This window comes from Saccopteryx leptura, chromosome 2, assembly GCF_036850995.1.
Source record: "Saccopteryx leptura isolate mSacLep1 chromosome 2, mSacLep1_pri_phased_curated, whole genome shotgun sequence".
NCBI lineage: Eukaryota > Metazoa > Chordata > Mammalia > Chiroptera > Emballonuridae > Saccopteryx > Saccopteryx leptura.
This window is the reverse complement of record NC_089504.1, coordinates 178,458,616-178,477,023: the sequence shown is the minus strand read 5'-3', so window position 1 is coordinate 178,477,023 and position 18,408 is coordinate 178,458,616. Positions and strand designations below refer to the sequence as shown.

At 48.8% G+C, this 18,408-nt stretch overlaps 1 protein-coding gene across 1 annotated transcript in view; it reads right to left on the bottom strand.

Moving 5' to 3' along the window:
* Window positions 1-11,731, bottom strand: part of CTDSP2 (CTD small phosphatase 2) — a 24,438-nt gene extending 12,707 nt beyond the window's left edge. Inside the window, exon 1 of the mRNA XM_066369338.1 lies at window positions 11,162-11,731. Within this exon, the coding sequence (XP_066225435.1) occupies window positions 11,162-11,225 (64 nt within the window). The 5' untranslated portion in view covers window positions 11,226-11,731. The remainder of the gene's footprint in view (window positions 1-11,161) is intronic.
* Between the last annotated feature and the right edge of the window lie 6,677 nt (window positions 11,732-18,408).

Genomic DNA, 18,408 nt, shown 5'->3' with positions numbered 1-18,408 from the left:
GTCTACCACCACTGCCTCTAAGAAACACCAGATGGGAACATTTTTGCTTTTGCCTCTTAAGAAGCTAGTGCATGTACAGGGGTGCGAGCACAAGCATGCGCACACACACGTACACACACAGATGAAGACTGGCTTTGCCAGGACAACACTATTTTTAATCTCCTTCTAAAGGTCAGGTTCAGATATCACTGTTGCCAACAATACAGCCGCATGTCCCAGCAAAAGAACTCCTTATATTGAATACATCGGCCTGGGATTCAGCAGAACGCAAGCCCCCAGGCTACTGGATTTTAGCAAGCCCGTTCATGTAGAAGGATGCTTTCTTGGTTCATCCCTCAGAAGTACTTTCTTCCCCACCATCTCCCATACACCCAAAGCAAAGGATTTAGTCTGGCTATCACTATAAAATGGACTCTTTGAGGGGGCCTCCTCCCCTTAGCTATTGGAGGAAGGAGAGTATTTGGAGCATTTCCGGCCCTTCTTGGCCAGCTGCCTGGGCCCTGCAGCCAAGACACATCTGATTGGGGCTTCCCATGGAGAGGATTCCTCTCAGTTCTTCAGCAAGGGGCAGTGGTGCCTTGGCTAAGGGCAGGCCCTAAAGTGCCAGGTGGGTGGGAGGGCACTTGGACCAGCAGGCGAATCAGCAGGGAACAAGAGGGTGAGATATGCCTGGACATTCCCCACACAGAAAAGCCTGGAAATATGGGGAGGGTGTACCAGTTTCCAGAATGCTGAAATGCTGACACTGTTCTTTCTGGAAAACAAGGCAAGCAGGGCCTCAACAAGCTCAGCAACAGTTCCCAAAGTTCCAAAGAGCAGCTGTGAATCTGACAGCATGGGCTTTTTTTTTTCTCCGCAGAAAGGATTTCTTTGGGAAAAAGAAAGGATTGCATTCCAGTACTTGCAGCCAGGGTAAAACACTTGCACAAAGAGAGAGCAAGGACGGCAAGGACTTTAGGTCTATTAGTTTTCCTTCCCTGCATCTCCACCTCCCCTTCCCAAGAAAGGAGAACTTCTTTCAATCCCAGGTCCTTAATGCCACTTGTGGGGTAAGAGCGGGGGTCACAGGTCACTGTATACCTTGTCTCCTGCCTTTCTCCTGTCCCCTTTAGCAAGCTAGTCATTGATCTCAACATAGGGCCTCAACTTTAAGGACCTTCCTTCAAGAAGGACTCAGTATGGAGAGCAGGGGTTTCCTGATGGCTTTTAAAACGTGATCAAGATACTCCATCAATTTCAGAATCAGCCTTTATTTAAAAAGATTTTATTCCTTTTAGATAAAGAGAGAGAGAAAGGGTGGGGGAAGGAGCAGGAAGCATCAACTCATAGTTGTTGCTTCTCCTACGTGCCTTGACTGGGCAAGCCTGGGGTTTCAAACCAGCGCCCTGTGTTCCAGGTCAATGCTCTAACCACTGTACCACCACAGGATAGGGTAAGAATTAGCCTTTAAAAGAGTTATTGCCAAAACGCCCTCCTGGGCAGCTCTCACATCCTTCAAAAACATGCTGGGGTGGGCGTGAGGTTCCCAAAAGAAGCAACAGGTCCCAACTGAGATGGAGAAGCCGTTTCCTCACAGATGTGTCAACAGCAGGCTCGGCCCCCAGCCCCACACCAGGGGGCTCTTGGCTGTCAGAAAGTGATCTGATGGCCCACAGGAGCAGCAGGGATAGATCTGAGACACCAGCCAGGAAAAAACAAAGGGCTGGGTCCTGCCCCTGCCTCAGCAGGAGGCTTGCCCCATGCAAAGCCAAGTAGAGCAGGGATGTCATCACAGAGGACTGGAAGCAGTAGTGGGATTCAGCAGGTTTACACTGATTTGGCAGATCCAATACCTAACTTTTTGCTTAGTTCAGCGAAACGATTGTTAGAATGGCACTTGTGATCAGGGTTCTCTCTAAGGTGGGTGCCAGATTAGGCAGCCACCCAATGTGGAAATCACCAATTTACATACCTTACTCTTTTTTAACGTTCATCTGCGCAACAGCATATGCTAAGCACCGTGGTAACGTTCATTCTGTCCACAGGGGGAAAAAATTTGACAGAACTATGCTTGTAATATTTATTCATTTCATAAAACTCATTATACCTTTCATGAAATACTGTATTTTAATTCCCTTGCATTTGTTACTTCAGTAAACAAATATAACGTAAAGAAAAGAAGTGCCAAACACCCAGGGGGTGACACGCTGTCATTGGAAATATCTTTGTCACGTATTACTTAATATTTTCCATTATTATTTCATAACTCTTTCTTATAAACTACATTTAGATATATCAGTTTTTATACTTAAAACGGTCATTAGGGCAGAGAACCCCATTATTAAATAATTTGAATCCCACCACTAACTGGAAACCACATCTGTCCACCCTTAAGGGCCTCTCTCTCTTCCCTTAAGGAGGTGCTGAGCAGGCCCTTGTGGGAGGCTGGGAGGCTAAGAAAAACCCTCCAAGGAGGACACAATCACCCTCTGGGTGACAGTTTTAGCCCCTGCCTTGGCTCTCTGCCTGATTCCTAGAATGCCTGAATTTGGTGAAAGACCAAAATCCAGAGACTCTTTCCCCTCCAGCTATGGAAGCCTGCTCTAGGTGATACAAGCATGACAGTGAGATGGAGAAAGAGGAGTAAAGGCACAAAGTAAGGGACTCACAACCATCTCTTCCTGACCAGTGAACAACAGAGTGATTACACAAGTTACCACGGACTCGGCTTTAAATTCTGGCTCTGTCACATATAAGGTGTGTGGCCTTGGGCCTGTTTCTTCATCTGTAAAATGGGGAGACGAATATTATCTATTTCATAAGAGCTGTGAAAATTACAGCCCTGGCCGGTTGGCTCAGCGGTAGAGTGTCGGCCTGGAGTGCGGGGGACCCGGGTTCGATTCCCGGCCAGGGCACATAGGAGAAGTGCCCATTTGCTTCTCCACCCCCCACCCCCTCCTTCCTCTCTGTCTCTCTTCCCCTCCCGCAGCCAAGGCTCCATTGGAGCAAAGATGGCCCGGGCGCTGGGGATGGCTCCTTGGCCTCTGCCCCAGGCGCTAGAGTGGCTCTGGTCTTGACAGAGCGACCCCCCCCCCCCCCCCCCCGGGGCAGAGCATCGCCACCTGGTGGGCAGAGCGTTGCCCCTGGTGGGCGTGCCAGGTGGATCCCGGTCGGGCACATGCGGGAGTCTGTCTGACTGTCTCTCCCCGTTTCCAGCTTCAGAAAAATACAAAAAAAAAAAAAAATTACAAGGAGCTTAGGGTGTGTCTAGGCCTCAGTAAATGCTCAGTAGCTCAGTGAGTATCAGTGGCTAGTCATTAAATACAAAGTATTTTCACATCCTTATCACAGTCTCAATCTCAAAATGGACATATAGAGACCACAGAAATGTCTTCTCCTTCCAGAGGTCACACAGAAGTAGTTGTAGGGCCAACTCTGGGAAATGGCCTCTCCGGGACTCCACCAAAACCAATCACAGTCCCTCTCTCTCTCTCACACACACACACACCAACAAACTCACTGGGGTTGGCCAACCAGTTCCCTCCCTTCCTTCCTCTCGTGGCTGGCCTCTGCAGGAGGACTGGAAGGAGTCAGCCAGGAAGGCCTGCCAGGGAGTCTGTCCCACCTCTAGGGACACTGATCTGCTCTTCCCACAGCCTCCAGCTTCCCCTGGGTTCAACCAACCAGTGCAGGTGTGCCCACCTGGAGAGCACTAGCTAGAAGTCGGTACACCTTTCCTGCCCCACTTCATCCTCTCAAACAGTTTTGGAGTCTTGCCTAAGACACAACCTTCCTTCTGTTTCCTCATAGCTCACTCCTGGGAAGCCCTACACTACAAGGTTCCTTACCAAGTGGCTTCAGTTCACCTGAAGCTTCAACTCGAAGGCATTTAATGCTAGGAACAGTACCTGACCCATGGTGAGTGCTCTATAAATATGGTCTGTGATCATTACTGGGTAAGTGAGGATCATTACTCTGCCCATTCATACTAAGAAAACTTTAGAACTTCCCTTTAGAAGCCATAGGATCTTTTTTTTTTTTTTTTTTTTTTTTAGAAGCCATAGGATCTTTAACAAATAGCAAAACTGGATCCCTCCAGGGGACTCTTCCAGCTCAGGGCTAAATAGGCAGTTGGGAATACTGCTGTGCTTAGCTGGCTCTTCTCCAGGGACACCTGTCAGAATCACAGGGAGCATTTGGAACATGCGTACGCCTGGCCTACCTGCTCAAGCTGATTCAGTAGGGCCCATGTGGGGTATTTTTAGTGTCACAGGAGAATCTGATAATGTGTCCCTGGCTGAGACCTGATGTCTAAAAGGTTGGCCAGTGGTCTCTGACTAACCCTTCCAGGACCAAAGGGTGATTCAGCCAGAGTCCCCTGGGCCTCCCCCATACCATACCTTACTGACTCAGTGTCCCTGCATGCCTCAGAAGACTTGTGCCTCAAGGCCTGGATTTCCTTTCTAGGGGCACTTGCTCTATTTTATCATTGAGTCAAAAGACCCAAGCCTGTTGTCTATTGTGCAAGTCACTGTTTCTGTGAAGGAGGGCCCTAGCCCCATTGTATCAATACAATGGAAACAGAAGAGCTGGGATCCACCATTTTGGGAAGGGGCTTCTGCAGGCCTGTGTTATACGATTTGAGCTTTCCCATGAATCTGCTTGGTGCTCACTGGGGTTGGGGTCACATCTGTTTCCTGAAAACAGTGCAGGAAATATAGAAGGTATAGAATAAAAAGAGAGTAAAAACAAAGTCTGATGTGGGGACAGAGAGGGTTAGCAATGCCTATGGAAGGGAAAGGAAATGTCAGGAGGTCCACTCAGAGATCAGGTTCAGGCTGACAACTGAAACAGGACGTTTGCCCTCCTGCCCAGAGGAAGGCTTGCATGCTTGCTGGAGAGTCCCGTTCTGTAGGCACAGACCACTCAGACCTGAAGGACTGGGCTCTTTGCTGGACAAAGTAATTTTGAGCTAGTTAGCCTCTGGTACAGAGAAGCTTCCAGTTCTATATCAACTTCTCCACTTTGATTTTTACTAGTTCTTTCATAAGATTTGCATGTTAATGAGCTCATCTGCATCCTAGTTAAGAACTATTTCTCCATTTCAGAAGAGGGAAAGTGCCTGACCAGGTGGTAGTGCAGTGGATAGAGCACTGGACTGGGGCGCAGAGGACCCAGGTTCGAAATCCCGTGGTCAGCGGCTTGGGTATGGGGGCTGCTGCCTTGAGTGTGGGATCATAGATATGGACCCCATGGTTGCTGGCTTGGGCCCAAAGGTCCCTGGTTTGAAGCCCAAGATCTGGCTTGAGCAAGGGGTCACTCGCTCTGTTGGAGCCCCCTGGTCAAGGTACATACAAGAAAGCAATCAATTAACAGCTAAGGTGCCGCAATGAAGAACTGATGCTTCTCATCTCTCCCTCCCTGTCGGTCTGTCCCTATCTGTCCCTCTCTCTGACACACACACACACACACACACACACACACACACACACACACAAAGAGGGAATGAATCACATTAGGACCACACCCTATCCCATGTCCCTAAGACAAGTGAGTTAATTTTATGCTTCCTGAGCTGGCCTGCCTGAGACAGGATGAAAAGCAGTTTTATGCTGATTTTTATGCTTTCTCAATGTTGTACCCCAAAACCACAGCAGTAAAGACATAGCTTAAGAACATCTACTTCTCTTCAAAACCCATTTATTTTTCTCTTGTAACTAGAATTCTCTAAAAGAAATTGGAATTTCACTGGCTTCATTAATTCTCAAAGCAAATGCAGACAGTAAGAGAACACAGCACACAGTTGTCTCAAATCTTCATTATGTTCATTTCTGAGAGGACAAGCAATTGCTCTGAAGGTTGACACTTCAGAGACTCTTCCCAGGAGGTGCATGGCTTCCTGGCCTCCTCCCACCCCAGATGCCAGGTGCCAGGCAGAACTACAAAAGCCCAAGGGATATGCTACTCGCAGAAGTGCAGATAAAATCCCACCCTAAGTCATACTGGCACAAAGAAGGGGTCTGTGTAACAAGGTCATGAGGCTGATCCTTCCAGAAGGTCCATGCTCCCACATCAGTGTCCCCTCTGACCCCTGGCCACTTGTCTTTAACAATAAACCTGCATGACTGTGTGCTGTTAGCACCGTGCCCTGGGGGAACGGTGGAGGTACTGAGAAGCTGTGGTCTAGCTGTGTTAAAAAAAGGATATGAACGTTATCAATCACCTACTAAGTGCCAAGCATTACAGACGAGTAGCTATCAATATTCCTATTTTACAGGTAAGTCACTAAGAACACTAAAGTGATCTGTCAAGTTTCATTATAAACAATGAAAGCAGGGATTTGCATCCAGGCCTGAAGCAACCAGTTTTGCTCCTGCAAGAATTCTTTCAAGTAACAATGAACACTGTAACTGCTGCCTCTGCCTCACCTCTCTCTGCCCCACCTATCTAAAATGGAAATAATAGACAACCCCAAATTACTTAAAGTCTAGTAGAAAGAAAGTTGAGGAGGAGGAGAAAGGGATATATTTGTATATAAATATGTGCATAATTACATATTCTTTTTTTCCCATACTTAGTTACAGACAAATAAGTGCATGATTACATATTGTCTTTCTTTCCCATACTTAGTTACGAACAATTGTATTAATAAATTCTCCAGAGAATGCTGGGAGCATCAATTTACCTTTGCTGTTTTAACAAAGTCCAAGATTCCAAGAAATCTAGAAGTTCCCAGAGAGGATGACCCCGTTTCTTTAAGACCTCTATAGTTGAAAAGAAAGGAGAGGAACAACCACCCCCTCCTGCCATCCCAGGAAGAGTTTTTCAGAGCAATTCCTAAGTCCTGCTCAGTTGAAAGCTCTGTTACTCAAACTCAGTGGCAGAACTACAAACTCCCTGCCCCAAGATGTTAGGCATTTCAAACTTCATTGCTGAGTTAGCAGTACTCCCTTGAGCAAACACAAGCTCCTGTCACCTCACACAGGCCACTACCCACTCCCAGAGAGGGGGAAGGGGAACTCTAAAGGAGACACTGAGCAGCCTCAGCAGCCACAAAGACGCTAAGACTGAAGACTGGACAAGGAGGGAGAGGAACCAGCCGGGTAGGAGGAGCCAGCTACAAACAGGCATCCTGGACCCACAAGAGCAAGCGAAGGAAGAAAGCCCCAGGAAGATTCAGCCTAAGCCAGGGGTCCCCAAACTACCGCCCGCGGGCCACATGCGGCCCCCTGAGGCCATTTATCCGGCCCCCGCCGCATTCCAGAAGGGGCACCTCTTTCATTGGTGGTCAGTGAGACCACCGCAAAGCGCAGCGTCACTCACGTACAGTACTACTTCTGGTGATGTGGGACCCACGCCTCACGGCTCTGGAAGCGCTTCATATCACTTGTTACGGCTAGCAGTGACAAATACGGAACCCGACATTGACCATCTCATTAGCCAAAAGCAGGCCCATAGTTTTCATTGAAATACTGGCCAGTTTGTTGATTTAAATTTACTTGTTCTTTATTTTAAATATTGTATTTGTTCCCGTTTTTTTTTTGTTTGTTTGTTTCCTTTAAAATAAGATATCTGCAGTATGCAAAGGGATTTGTTCATAGTTTTTTTTATTTTATAGTCCGGCCCTCCCTCACAGTCTGAGGGACAGTGAACTGGCCCCCTGTGTAAAAAGTTTGGGGACCCCTGGCCTAAGCTGTTCAAGTTAAGGGCCTAGCTATCTACAACTACGGTGAAAGTATTTGAGCTTTTTTCATGGGAGAATAAGGCAGAATTTCTCCCTCATGAGGAAAAGGCAAGAGTTAGAAAAACTTGCCACCATTTTAATTTTTAGGGATGGTCAACCACCAGAACCTGTTCAGTTGCACATTTGAGAAGACAACACAGGGCATCACCCTCCTCTCCGTGAAAGAAGGGGACACCGGTTCTCACGGAAAACAAAGAAGGTCCCAAAGGTCCTGACTGCCCCAAAGGGGCTGTGGGTCACCTTGAGCTCTGGAAGAGGCTGCCTCCACCCTCTCATTTCCCACTAGGAAGTGGGAGGGGGGGCTGTTTCTTTGGCTTTCCCCACCAAATCTCAAAGCCTATACAGTACAACCTCCCAGCAATGGTGCAACACCCTCACATGGGGCTGTAGTAAATGGCCATTCTCTGGCCAAACTGATATTAACTGTTTTTACTTTGGAAATTACACACTAGCCTGTCCTTGCTGTACCAGAAAACCATTTCACCCATCTGGGAAGAAGGTCCAATTTTGGTCCTTTTATCATCAATGCTTTCAGCAACTTTCTTCTACTTCCCCTACTATAATTACTTTGAATCATCAACACACCCAGCCAGCCTTCAATCTGAGAAGAGAATGCAAAAAAAAACAAAACAAAAAAACCTTGCAATGGCAACGACTTAACTAAAAAAACACCCCAACTAGGAATACATTTTTCTTACAAATTTAATAAATTGCCTCAAACTCTCCTTTTTCCAAAGGGATGGCCTAGAGATGAGGTACTATGGAGAGGAGAGAGGGCTAGGAACTCCTAAAGGATCTTATTAAAACATTTGCTCCCTCCCTTTCTCTCTATTTTTTTAAGATACAGGATTTGTTTGTAAATGATGAAGGACTCAAAAAGCTGGCTTGCTGGTTGCCTAAGCAGTCCAGGAAGAAAGTATGCTTTCTCTGGAATGCAATCAAATTATATGGAGGAGAAAGACACCCATGGCTGTTAGCTTAAGAATTCAGATCCCCCCAGAGATAAATCTGAAGGAAGGACAAGCCACACAAAAAAAGAAAATGAAAAACTTAACTCCAAGAAAATCCAACCAGCATCAACAACTAAATAAACACTGTCAAGAAGCCAGCTGCTTTGCTTTCTGCCATTTGCACTGATGGATGAACCATCAGCTTATTTTTAAGATTCCCCTTCAGCAGTTCAGTTTTCCCTCACTCCCAATGTTGTGCCCTCACCAAGAAGGTCCCTCCTGAGCCCCTATAGGAAGGGAGGACCTTGAGTGGGTAAGCACAGAGGGCCTTTCCCCCTTCTTCAACACTGCCACCTCTGGAATCCTTCCACACCCAATTTCTTCAGCTCTGGCTAGCTCTAGGAGTCCTTTCCTGGGGTGAAGTTGGAAAGAGAGTGAAGAGTCAGGAGTGAAGTTATCAGCACGGAAAGTCTCCCCTCTTCTGCCCTCAGCACAGCTGAGCAACCAGCAGAAGGGTCAAGTTGTAGCCTGAGTCACACAGCCTGGTTGGTGATGCAGCTAGAAGGGCAGAATTGTCCTCGTCCTCAGGGCAGTGAGTGACACAGGAGCATACACTGCCCCTTCTGGAGAAAATCAGGGAAAGGCTGACACCACCAGCCCAGGTTCAATGCCCCTAGGCAAATGGGGGGGGGAAGCTCCTTGGGGCCGTGAACTCAACGAGTAAGTTATCTGCTGAGTAATGTTACCAAACAGGGTGATTTAGGGCAACACAGAGACCCCACAGTTGCCCCCCCCACCTCTAGGCTCTAAGCCAGGGGTCCCCAAACTTTTTACACAGGGGGCCAGTTCACTGTCCCTCAGACCATTGGAGGGCTGGACTATAAAAAAAAAACTATGAACAAATCCCTATGCACACTGCACATATCTTATTTTAAAGTAAAAAAAAAAAAAAAAAAAAAAAAAAACGGGAACAAATACAATATTTAAAATAAAGAACAAGTAAATTTAAATCAACAAACTGACCAGTATTTAAATGGGAACTATGCTCCTCTCACTGACTACCAATGCAAGAGGTGCCCCTTCCAGAAGTGCGGCAGGGGCCAGATAAATGGCCTCAGGGGGCCACATGTGGCCCGCGGGCCGTAGTTTGGGGACCCCTGCTCTAAGCCTTAATGTGTACCACTGCACCACTAGCCCTGTACACCCTGTTCTGGGAGGGGGGAGAGGAGAGGGGGTCCAGGGAAAGGCAGTAACTCCAAATTTGGTCCCAAGAGTGTACTCTCCCCAGCTCTGGACCAGGTAGTCCTAGTGTGGCAAGTTCCCCCAAAAACACCACAAAAAAAGTGACGCTAGTCCTCACTCCTCGCGGAAATTCTGTCCGCTCGTTTAGACACATTCCTCAAAACCCGAAAGGAACGTGGCAGAGGGGAGAAGAGTTTCGGGGCCTCCATGACCAAACTCAAGAAATCCCACCTTCATGTCCCAACCTTTCCCCCGCCCCGGGTGAGGCCTCGGCCTCATCTTTCTCTGGTCCCTAAGCCCACCCCAGAGAGGGCCCACCTACGAAGCCCCCTCGTATCTCCACCTGACCCTCAGGAAGGCGGGGGTCGCGAGCCACTGCCCACAGAGAACTCGCACTTTTTCGCTGCGCGATTCAGAAACACGCTGGGTCTGATGCCATCCCGCGAATTATGTAACCAGGGACACCGCTCCCGGGCTAAACAAACGCGGCTCTGTGTGCAGAGGCGGCCCCGGGGAAGAGCACCGGGGCAGGGAGGGGCTCGGGCCCGGCCTCGGGGTCGGGCTGGTTTGCTCAGCGAAGGCTGCAGGAGGCGGCCGTGCGAGAGCCCCGCGCGGCCGAAGTCCGGGTCCCAGCGCAGGGCCGCGGGCTGGCCAGGTCAGGTCCGCCTAGGCTCGGCCCCTCCCCCACCGCGGCGGCGCCCGCCCCCAGGCGGTGAACTTGGTCCCAAGTCGCGCTGGACGCCGTCACCGCCCTCTGCCTGGGCGACCACGGGCTGGGGGTGGGGTGGGCTGGGGTGGAGGTACGCTGGGAAGTGCTGGATTCCCATCCCAGCTCGGGACCCCTCCGTCCTACTCCCCACCTTTCTCCCCTCTGTCCTAGGGCAGCGTGCGTTGTAGTGCGGGAAAGTGACGACCCACCCCCAACTCTGGAGAGAATCAACGCGGGTGGACTCGCACCTCCAGCGCTACCCCCGTCTCTTTTCACCTGGGGGGGGGGTGCAGGACGGAGTGACAGCTGCGCAGATGATGCCCCACCCCCTCGGGTGCCCTAAGCCCCGGGCCCGCGCAACCCCCACGGAGGTCTGAGTGCCTACCCGGACGCGGGGGCGGATAAACTGGGAGATCGGGTCGGAATCTCCTGCTCTGAGCGTCGGGAGATCTGGGGCCAAGGCTCCGTTTCGGGGCTGTGTTAGCCCCCTTCCAGATCGGGGGCGACGCAAAGTTTTGGGAAGTTGTTTGCCCCTACCTTGCTTGGTGAGCACCAGGGTGTCTTCCCTCCGCGCCTGGGTGATGATGGAGCCGTGTTCCATCTAACAATCCCGCGGGCCCGGGCTGGCTGGGCGGGAGGACAGGCGGGCGAGCGGGTCGAGCTGGGCTGGGCTGGGGGGCCTGGGCGGGGGCCCGCTCCGGCTCCTGCTCGCGAGACTCGAACTCCCACAGCTGTTCACATCCCTGCTCTCGTTCCCTCCCTGGGCCGGGAAGGGAGACGGCCTGTACCGAGAGCGGGCGGCCCGGGCAGTAGCTCCCCGGGGTCCCCCTGGCCCCGATCCTCCCGCGGCAGCTCCGGGCTCCTCAGTTTGGGTCCAACATGGAGAATCCGGAGCGAAAACAAGAGGAGGAAATGGGACACAGGGCGGTTTCCAGGCTCCCCCCTCCCCTCCGTACTCCAGATAAACAACCCGCGGCTGCAGTGCCCGCCCCCGCGCGCCCCCGGGCTCTGGACCCGGCCTCTCCACGGCCCACCAGCCCCTCGCGTTGTGAAGCACCGTTCTAGGCCTCGGAACTCTCTGTTACTAAGCAGACGGGGCCGCGGAACATCCGGAGCTTTGCTGTTTCGTTACGGAAAAAGCGAATCCCCGAGGGGGGTGGGGTGGCGGGGGAGCAGGCTGACAGGGGAGACTTGAAACTGCTCCAGCGTTCCAATTGGCCATCTCGGAGAAAGGGGGCGTGGCCCCTCCTTACTATGCGGTGCAAGGACCCAACAACATTCCAAGCGCTACGGCCACGCCCCTCGGGCCACTCCCCTTTAGAGGGGCTGCGGCCTCCCAGTCTCCTCGGCCACACCTCCTTCCCAACAACTTAAAAGGACACTCCAAAGCTCACGTTTCCCTACTCGGTGCTGAAGTGTTCCGGTTTGTTCGTTAATTCTCGGATAACCAGAGCTAGCTGCGAAGCCTAACCAGGTCTGGCTAGCCATGATGGGAGGATTTGGGGCAGTTTTTTTACTTCCTGCTTGGCCCTGGAATCGTTGACCCACGATTTCACGTAAAAGGACAACCGTCGATTCCTGGATGATGGATTCCAGAGTATCGCTGAAATTGAGCTCATGATGTCGGACCCCCACACTTCAAACGAGACTTGAAGTGTAGGGATGTGCTCAAAGCCACTTACTTGCACTCAGGATTTTCATTTTTCTTTCCCTCCTCTTATCCTAGCCCTGCACCCTTTATTCCCCCACTCCCCCTAGTGCTAGTCTCAGTTTAGATGGATGGATGTCACTAAAGGAAGAACTTCAGGTATGTAGACTCATACTGGCTATCCTACTTGCCCTTAGGCCCCAAACACCCTCCACTGTCTATGGCTCCTAGACTTCTGTGGCTCAAGGTGAAGGATATACATTTGTCTCCAAGAAATAGGAGCTTCAGCAAGGCAAGTTTCAGCTCTATATCAGGTCTTCCAGTGAGCTACATCTGACCACAGGTGACATGGACTGCATTGGGAGGAAGGAAACTTAAAATCACAGCTGGCAAAAGTGATAGAGTGAGATTGCACTGGGTGACTTCCAAGCTACTTCCAACCCTAATAGTCTAGGATTCAATGTAACGCACCCTGCCAAGAAAGGGGCTTCCAGAAAGGTCAGGGCCTTTCTGATCCCTAGGGAGTGGAGGCAGCTGATGGCCTTGCTGCTGTTTCCATTGCCCAACATGCTCCAGGTTGCAGTGGGGGTTGAAGGACAATACATCTTAACTTGCCAAGTACTATCAAATACCTACTCCCCATGGTTGTATGTGTCTGTATGCCTTAGCAGTGCTTATGTGTGCCTGTTCCTTCTATCCCTACACGTACATACACAAAACCTTTTTACATAACACCATTTTAATGGAAATGTTTTTTCCAAAATGAAAGCTGTTACAGAAGATCTGAATAATGCTTATGTAACTTTAAACACTGAGTTTGGATAGATCCCAATTCATTAACAGAAGGGGAAGGGGAGGAATTCTCACATATTTATTTATCTCCCATCATCAAAACATCATTAAAACAGTAGAATTCTTAAGGTAAGTCTTCAACAGTCAGGTTGCTAGGGGACTTTTTTAGGTCCTGCCTCCATCCTCTTGCAAGGTAGCTTAGTTGCAGTGAGAAGGAGGAATACAAGCAGGAGCAGGGGCTGAGGATTGAGGGGACCCCCAGCTCTGTAGTGTTGAGCAGGACCCTTCGCCTCTCTACACTTTCACTTCCTCGTCCACAGAGGCAATCCCTCCCTTACAGTTTACAAAGTACTTTCACATACATTATATGTCTAATATGATCTCTTCTTTGAGGTTGACGAGGTTGACAGCAGAGATGCCCATTTTATAGATGAAGAAATGCTCTGGAAAGGTTAATAAACTCACCTAAGGTCTCAGCTTTTTAAGAAGAGGCAGGGCTAGAAGTTGTCTTTAGACTTTAAGACTACAACTCTAGACATTTGGCCATAGTTCCTTTCCTATCTATAGGATGGAAGAGATGCAGGCATGGCCACCATTCAGCCCGCCGGTGGGATCTGGCCAGCGTAATGAGTTTATGCGGCCCACAATTAAATTTTTAATTTTCTCCGCTACTTTAAAATCTCAGCTACTCAGAATTGGAAGTCTTTTTTTTTTTTTTTTTTTTTTAGAGACAGACAGGAACGGAGAGATGAGAAGCATCAATCATTAGTTTTTCGTTGCGCGTTGCAACACCTTAGTTGTTCATTGATTGCTTTCTCATATGTGTCTTGACCGCGGGCCTTCAGCAGACAGAGTAACCCCTTGCTTGAGCCAGTGAGTGACCTTGGGCTCAGGTTGGTGAGCTTTTGCTCAAACCAGATGAGCCCGCGCTCAAGCTGGTGAGCTCGGCGTCTCGAACCCCGGGTCTTCTGCATCCCAGTCCAACGCTCTATCCACTGTGCCACTGCCTGGTCAGGCTCGGAAGCGTCTTTGATTATTAGAAATCGAGATATTTAAGAAGATAGTGATACACGGAAAAGAATTCCGCGTGTGACTAATCTAGGGTTAACTTCCGATAATTGGTCGAATGGATTCATGATACTTTATTTTTTTTAAAAATTCCATTATAAAGATTTACAACTTTTGTACTCATCTGTACTCGATATGAACTGTTTGACGTTTAGCGGAGATGTGAAACCCACATTCTTTTAGGCGGAGTTTGCCAGTGCGCACCCAAGGTCAAACAATTCGTTATTTTTGTGGTCAAGTGTGCTGAATCAAGTGGCATTGTAGCATAGACAATAGCTGCAGTTGATAACTGAAAACGTGTCCAGGCTGTTTGTAAAACGAAATAATTGTTTTACTTGTGATATAACCCCTTCAAGCTCATTCTATTAATTAAATATTGTTTCGATTGTGATACAGTTTGGATATTTACACGTTATGTAATTATATTTTTATTAAAATAATATTGCATATTAAATTGTTTCCACTCACATTTATTCATAAACAAATTACATAATAAAATTTTGTTTACTTGAACAAATCGTTTTTGTATTTAACATTTTTATTTTATTTTATTTTTTTTTATTTATTTTTTTTTTTACGTTTTTTCTGAAGCTGGAAACAGGGAGAGACAGTCAGACAGACTCCCGCATGCGCCCGACCGGGATCCACCCGGCACGCCCACCATGGGGCGACGCTCTGCCCACCAGGGGGCGATGCTCTGCCCATCCTGGGCGTCGCCATGTTGCGACCAGAGCCACTCTAGCGCCTGGGGCAGAGGCCACAGAGCCATCCCCAGCGCCCGGGCCATCTTTGCTCCAATGGAGCCTTGGCTGCGGGAGGGGAAGAGAGAGACAGAGAGGAAAGCGCGGCGGAGGGGTGGAGAAGCAAATGGGCGCTTCTCCTATGTGCCCTGGCCGGGAATCGAACCCGGGTCCTCCGCACGCTAGGCCGACGCTCTACCGCTGAGCCAACCGGCCAGGGCCAGTATTTAACATTTTTAAAAAATAAACTTTATTCAATTTTCAGAGAGGGGAGAGGGAGGGAGGGAGGGAGAGATAGAGAAAGAGAGAGAGAGAGAGAAAGAGAGAAGGGGGAGGAGCAGGAAGCATCAACTCCCATATGTGCCTTGACCGGGCAAGCCCAGGGTTTCGAACCAGCAACCTCAGTGTTCCAGGTCGACACTTTATTCCACTACGCCACCACAAGTCAGGCATGTATTTAACATTTTTTAATTTTAATATTTCGTCCAGCCCATGAAAAATGTTTTCTTTTTAATCTGGCCTGGAGGCAAAACTTTTGGCCACCCCTGTCCTAGAACCTAGTCACTGTCTTTTCTTGCTAAGAACTCTGACTCTATCACCTCTTTTGGGAAACCCTCCTAGATACCCACTCTCACATCAGGGCTTTATAGCCCCCTACATACTTTCTCAGAATACTAAACACCACGTCTTGCAACTGTTGGTTTTATTTTGTTTTTTTTATTGGCTTCACAACTAGAATATGGGTTGAGACTAGAGACTTTATTGGGTCTCTTGTTTCTAGCATAGTGCCTGATAGAGCAGGCAGCCTTTCTGTGTCTGCTGTATGAGTCTTGACTTTATGTCTTTTTTTTTCTTTTTAGAGAGAGACAGGAAGGGAGAGAGATGAGAAGCATCAACTTATAGTTGCAGCACATTAATTGATTGCTTTCTCATACATGTCTTGATGGTGGTGGTGGTGGTGGGGGGTTCCAGCTGAGCCAGTGACCCCTTGCTCCCTTGCTCAAGTCAGTGACCTTGGGTTCAAGTCAGTGACCATGGGGTCATGTGTATGATCCCACGGTAAGCTGGTGAGTCCATGGTCAAGCTAGATGAACCCGCGCTCAAGCCGGCAACCTCGGGGTTTTGAACCTGGCTCCTCAGTATCCCAGGCCCATGCTCTCTCCACTGTGCCATGCCTGGTTAGGCTTGACTCTACATCTTAATTAGTGTTCTTTTGTCCAGGGGTTCAATGACCCACAGCAAGAAGCACATTTTATATTGTGAAATAAATTTCATGGGGACAACTTTTATCCTCGCTATATGGATGCACTTTGATATTTTTCCTATTTGTTCATTGTATTGTATTTCTTTTTCCTTTTCTTTTCTTTTCTTTTCTTTTCTTTTCCTTTCTTTTCTCTCTTCCTTCCTTCCTTCCTTCCTTCCTTCCTTCCTTCCTTCCTTCCTTCCTTCCTTCCTTCCTTCCTTCGTGAGAGGAGGGGAAATAGTGAGGCAGACTCCCACATGTGCCCTGACCAGGATCCTCCCGGCAACCACATCTGGGGCTGATGCTCAAGTACTGAGCTATTTTTGTTACCTGAGGCCTACACACTCCAACAGAGCTATTCTCAGTACTCTGCTCAAACCAATAGAGCCACTGGCTGCAGGAGGGGAAGGGGGAGAGAAGGAGAGGGAGAGAAGCATTGGTCGCTCCTCCTGTGTGCCCTGACCAGAAATTGAACCTGGGATGTCCATATGCCGGGCCAATGCTCTATTCATTGAACCACTGACCAGGCCTCTTTCTTTTCTTTTCTCTCTTTTTTTTAAGGTGCTGGCATAACCCTTTAAACTGATTTCACGATCCACCTCCAGGTTGTGATCTACATTTGGAACAACACGCTTTCATCTCCTGTGTGCTGTGCATACCTCCTATGTGTGGGGCTCTAGCTGTTCCTGAAAGGTACAGAGGAGATGGCCCTCAGGTACCTCTTGCTTTGAGGTCAAAGAAAGGTTTATCTATGAAAAAGCATACAAAAACCCTTCTAAGACCATCGGCACCAGGATGTGAACAGAATCCAAGGTGGCTTTGGGGATGGGGCGTGGTAGATGAGAGAAGGTCTGGAATGTCTGGTGAAGAGAACCTTTGTGCCTCCAAAAACTATAAAGGCTTTGACAGCTTTACCGGAGCCTGGAACTCCAAAACACAGATATGCAGGGACTTTTGATGCCATCATCTTCTCACTGTCCTGTCCCCAGATTACAGGTCTCCATAACAGAAAGCTCTCTGGGGTCATGATGGGGCTCTCTCCTATAGTTAAGAGGGTAGGGGAGGTAGGGGGAAAGTGGACATTCTGAGTTCTGCCTAAAACAATCTTGTAAAAAATCTCCTGCCTCTAGGCCTTGAGGCCATTGCTGGTTGTGAGACTTTGGGTAGGCTGGTTAATAAGGTTCAAGGGTAATAGCTAAAGCCCTGGCCTAACATATCTCCTAAGAGAAAGCTATGGATTCTCTCTGGTCACCAGTCTGCTTCATTCCTTTACTTCACCTTTACCTCAGCTGGTGAAAGGCAATTTGGAAACATCACCCTCCTACCCCTGTGCAAGAAGTGGGGTGGTGAGACTGGAGCTCAAAGGAATAGCTGTCTCTGTCTCCCATGGCTACTTGAGTTGGACTGGGTGTTCCTGAGCCAAGGTTTGGGAAAGGGAGAAAGCTGGATCATCTTGCTCTGTGGAAGTTGCATGTTTGTTCCAGAACTCTGCCCCTTTCCCCCCAGAAAACAAACATAGGGTTGGGCTAACGGAGACCTTTCATGACCTTATGATGGCATTGAAGTATTCCATTAATTTTTTTAAAATTTTATTACAAATGGAACACATCCATTACTTGGTTCCCCCGATTGTTCCTAGTCTCACTTGCATTTTGTATTGTAACTGGGAAGGTGGGGTCTTGGCACCAGGGTTCTGGAGCCCTGTGCACTCCTGTTACGAAGTTTGTGTGGTTCCATCTGGCTGCTCAGGGCATGGTCCTGGGGGTGAGGTGGCTTGAGGGAAGGAGACCCAGTGACAGTGACTGAATAGCTGTGGGGGTGCCAGATACCTGGGCTGGGGAGGAAAGGAGAAGCTTGTGGAAGTAAGTATGAGCTTCTCTATAGAATAGCATGGGAAACCTCACTGGGACTTCAGATTTGCGATAATGCATTCTGCAGGGTGCAGGCCTGCTCATTCATCCCACCCCTACCACTTAGTCACTTAACTCTTGATTTAATTTCTTCATATTAAAATGGGGATAACAGTACTATCTACTTCATAGGTTGTAAGGATTCAATGAGATAATATATCTGTTCAATGAGGTATATACCTGTTCCTTCTGCATCCTTCATCTTCCCAGTTCTCCAAACCAGAAACTTGAGGTCACCCAAGACTCTTCCTGCCCACTCATGGCCACCTGCAATCTGTCCTGAAGACCAGTTGCTCTTTCCATCGCAAGTATTTGTGTGGCCTTTTCATTCTTTCCATTTCCACTGCTGCTGGCTCTGGGGAGGCTTGCCACATGCTCCTATT